Source organism: Chinchilla lanigera, unplaced genomic scaffold (genome assembly GCF_000276665.1).
Source record: "Chinchilla lanigera isolate Chin_1 unplaced genomic scaffold, ChiLan1.0 scaffold00034, whole genome shotgun sequence".
Lineage (NCBI taxonomy): Eukaryota > Metazoa > Chordata > Mammalia > Rodentia > Chinchillidae > Chinchilla > Chinchilla lanigera.
The window spans coordinates 12213243-12216012 of NW_004955435.1; the positions used below are offsets into that span (position 1 = coordinate 12213243).

Consider the following 2770-nt stretch of genomic DNA (forward strand, 5'->3'; position numbering starts at 1 on the left):
TTGGAGAGGAAAGGCAATTGTACATAACATAAATCTGTTATACCTAGAAAACTGTTTGTCCTTCTAATGCCGGGAGCCTAATTTAAAAAATAGTTTGAGTAGGACTTTTGTAACACACACACAGAACTATGGCATTTGCTCCCCCAAAGCATGGCTATGAAGCCAGGGATGTCTGCAGTTAAGAACAACCATAAAACGCTGCCCAGGGAGAACTGGAGCATGAAGTTAGGTTGGAGGTTGGCATGGAAGGAAGGCTAAACTTCCCTTCTTATGTTTTCTTTCCTTTTCTGAGATAATCTATCAAACTGTTCTCCAAGAAAGAAGGCGATGTGTCACTGAGAGACCTTTCAAGAGCATCTGCACTTGAAAGGGAGACAAACCAAAGACACTGGTTCCTAAGTGTGGAATTTCATGCATCTAAGAGCATACACAGAGGAAGGCTGTGTTTCACTCACTTTTAATCCTAAACATTGGTGAGTGAACAGGAGTTTGGTTGGGCTAGATGCGTTAGTGTCACTCGGACAACCGAGTATTCATGTAGATTCCTGGGCAGCATCCCTAGAGGTTCAAATTCAGTACATCTGGAACCAGGCCTGGGAATCCATGTTTTTAACAAACTCTCCAAGTGATTTTGACAAGCAGCCAGATTTGGGAATTTTTTTCCCTTCTGTGCTGGGTATTGAACTCAGGGCCTCATACATGCTAAGCAAGTGCTCAACCACTGAGCTGCATCCCCACCCCCAGGTCTGGGAACCTTGAAGGTTTGCCTCCCTAAGCACAGTTTCAGTGATGGGAGGCTAAGAAGCTACAGGCTTGAGGTCGGTGAGGAAAGACTGGTGAGATCTGGAAGGTTCAGAGAAAGTCCATGCCCACTGAGGGCAGCCCTGATAGGATAGAACTGGGCCTGCATCATGGGGAGTGGAGTAGACCCATGTGAGACTATGTGCGAAGTGCAATTGCTGGCAAGGTGTGTGCTCTAAATGGAGTTGTGACCACGTCTAATTGGGACATCCAAAGAGCCCAGGCAAAGGCCAAATGGAAGGCTAGCATCTCTGGTCCTAGAGGGACCAGCTGCTTAGCTAGGCATCTAAAGGTGAACTACTTTGGTCCAAATTCCACAGAAGACAGCGCGCAGTCCACATCGGGTGAAGATAAAACTAATTTAGTTAACATGATTTAAAACTGAAAAGAGAAAATAATTTAAAGTAGGCTTAAGGAAGGACAGGGCTCCAGCTTCCATTCCCATATCAACCTCATGCAAAAAAACTATTCATGCCAATTTTGTGGCTGTTTTTATCCTCCATTTTTCTTTTGCTTCCTGAAAATTGCAGATCATCCCACAAATTGCTCCACTGCTTTCTCTGTGGGCCATGTCTGCTCCTATTCCCGCACTAGCTGTGCATCCTTGAAAATTGGTTTAGCTGCATTAAATGTTTCCTTACCTGTAAGGATTGTTTGAGGATCAATGAAATAATCCAGCTTGCATGGTGATGGTGAATAATAAACACTCAGTAAGTACTAGACATTATCAGCAGCAGTAGTCACTAGCCATTTCCATGGTGCGACCAACTGGAAACTTTAAAACTATTGCTTCCTGCAAACCCCTCTAGGAATGTCTACTTTTTGCCAGTGTACCCGATGGTCATGTCATAGGGCTATCAGCAACTAAACTGATCTAATTCATGATTGATATACGTTTAAGTCCTCAAATAACTCTCTACATAGATCTTTGCGTCAACTAAGTCTGAGCTCAAGGCACCTCCTCTATTTGGCTTTCAAAGCTTTTGGATCCTAAAGCACTGATAACCCCTTCCATACGTTTGTTGCACACACTTGTTAAATGATGGCTTTATTGGCTAATTTATATTGTATCCTCTAGGCACCCACTTTTTAAGCTGATGTTTGACTACCTACAGCATGCCAGGAACTGTGGTCTTTATTAATCAGACTATGGATTCTTCAGGGGAAGAGGTGTCTCTCATTTCTTTGAGTTTCCTAAAAGCTCAGCACACAATTCTAGGGACACTGACGGGTACTTCCTAGTTCTGCACAATTATTGTGCTCTTCAAAAATGAGTAAAAGAAACTTTTAGTGGGAAAAGTAGATTTTCCATCTAATAGTTGAGGTGCCTACCGAGTGACGCGTATCACGAATCCTTCGCAAAGCATTCTTTTGTAAAGCGAAGGCGCCTGGCTTCCTCACGTATGTGTAAATTCATAATTTCGTCAACTGCGTCAGTTCGCAACCTGTTGCCCATCTTTGCTTTGCGACGCCCCAGGACGTCTCAACACCGGCCAGGGCGTACTCCTCCCAGGGGGAGCCCCAATTCCCACGACCATTCCGCCCGCACTGCGCAGCCTCCGTCCAGGCGTGGGCGGCAATCCCCGGGCCGACGCGCGTGACGTCACCAGTGGGCGGGGCCTCCCCGCGTCGGGGGCGGGGCCCCCGAGTGCCACTTTCTGGGCCAAAGTAGGTTGCGCGGGGGAGGCGGTGGCTGCTGGTGTACGGCGCTGGGAAGATGGCGCCGCCGGTGACGGAGCGGGGGCTGAAGAGCGTGGTGTGGCAGAGTGAGTGCGGTGGGGTTAGGGGCTGAGAGAGGGAAGGCGAGAGGCCGGCGCGTCGGGCCTTGCTTCCCTGCTCCCGCCCGGCAGCCTCTGGGGAGCCGCCGCGGCACTTGTTGCTTTGGGACCCGCGTCCCGGCCCCGACTTCCTCCTGCTTGCCTGCGCAGCCCGGCTCCCGGCCCGCACCAGGACGGGCGGGGCGCGGCCG

At 49.0% G+C, this 2770-nt stretch overlaps 1 protein-coding gene across 1 annotated transcript in view; it reads left to right on the top strand.

Moving 5' to 3' along the window:
• Window positions 1–2422: 2422 nt before the first annotated feature.
• The window catches only part of Stxbp3 (syntaxin binding protein 3), a 55105-nt gene continuing 54757 nt past the window's right edge, over window positions 2423–2770 (top strand). The window contains exon 1 of the mRNA XM_005388834.2: window positions 2423–2567. Within this exon, the coding sequence (XP_005388891.1) occupies window positions 2519–2567 (49 nt within the window). The 5' untranslated portion in view covers window positions 2423–2518. The remainder of the gene's footprint in view (window positions 2568–2770) is intronic.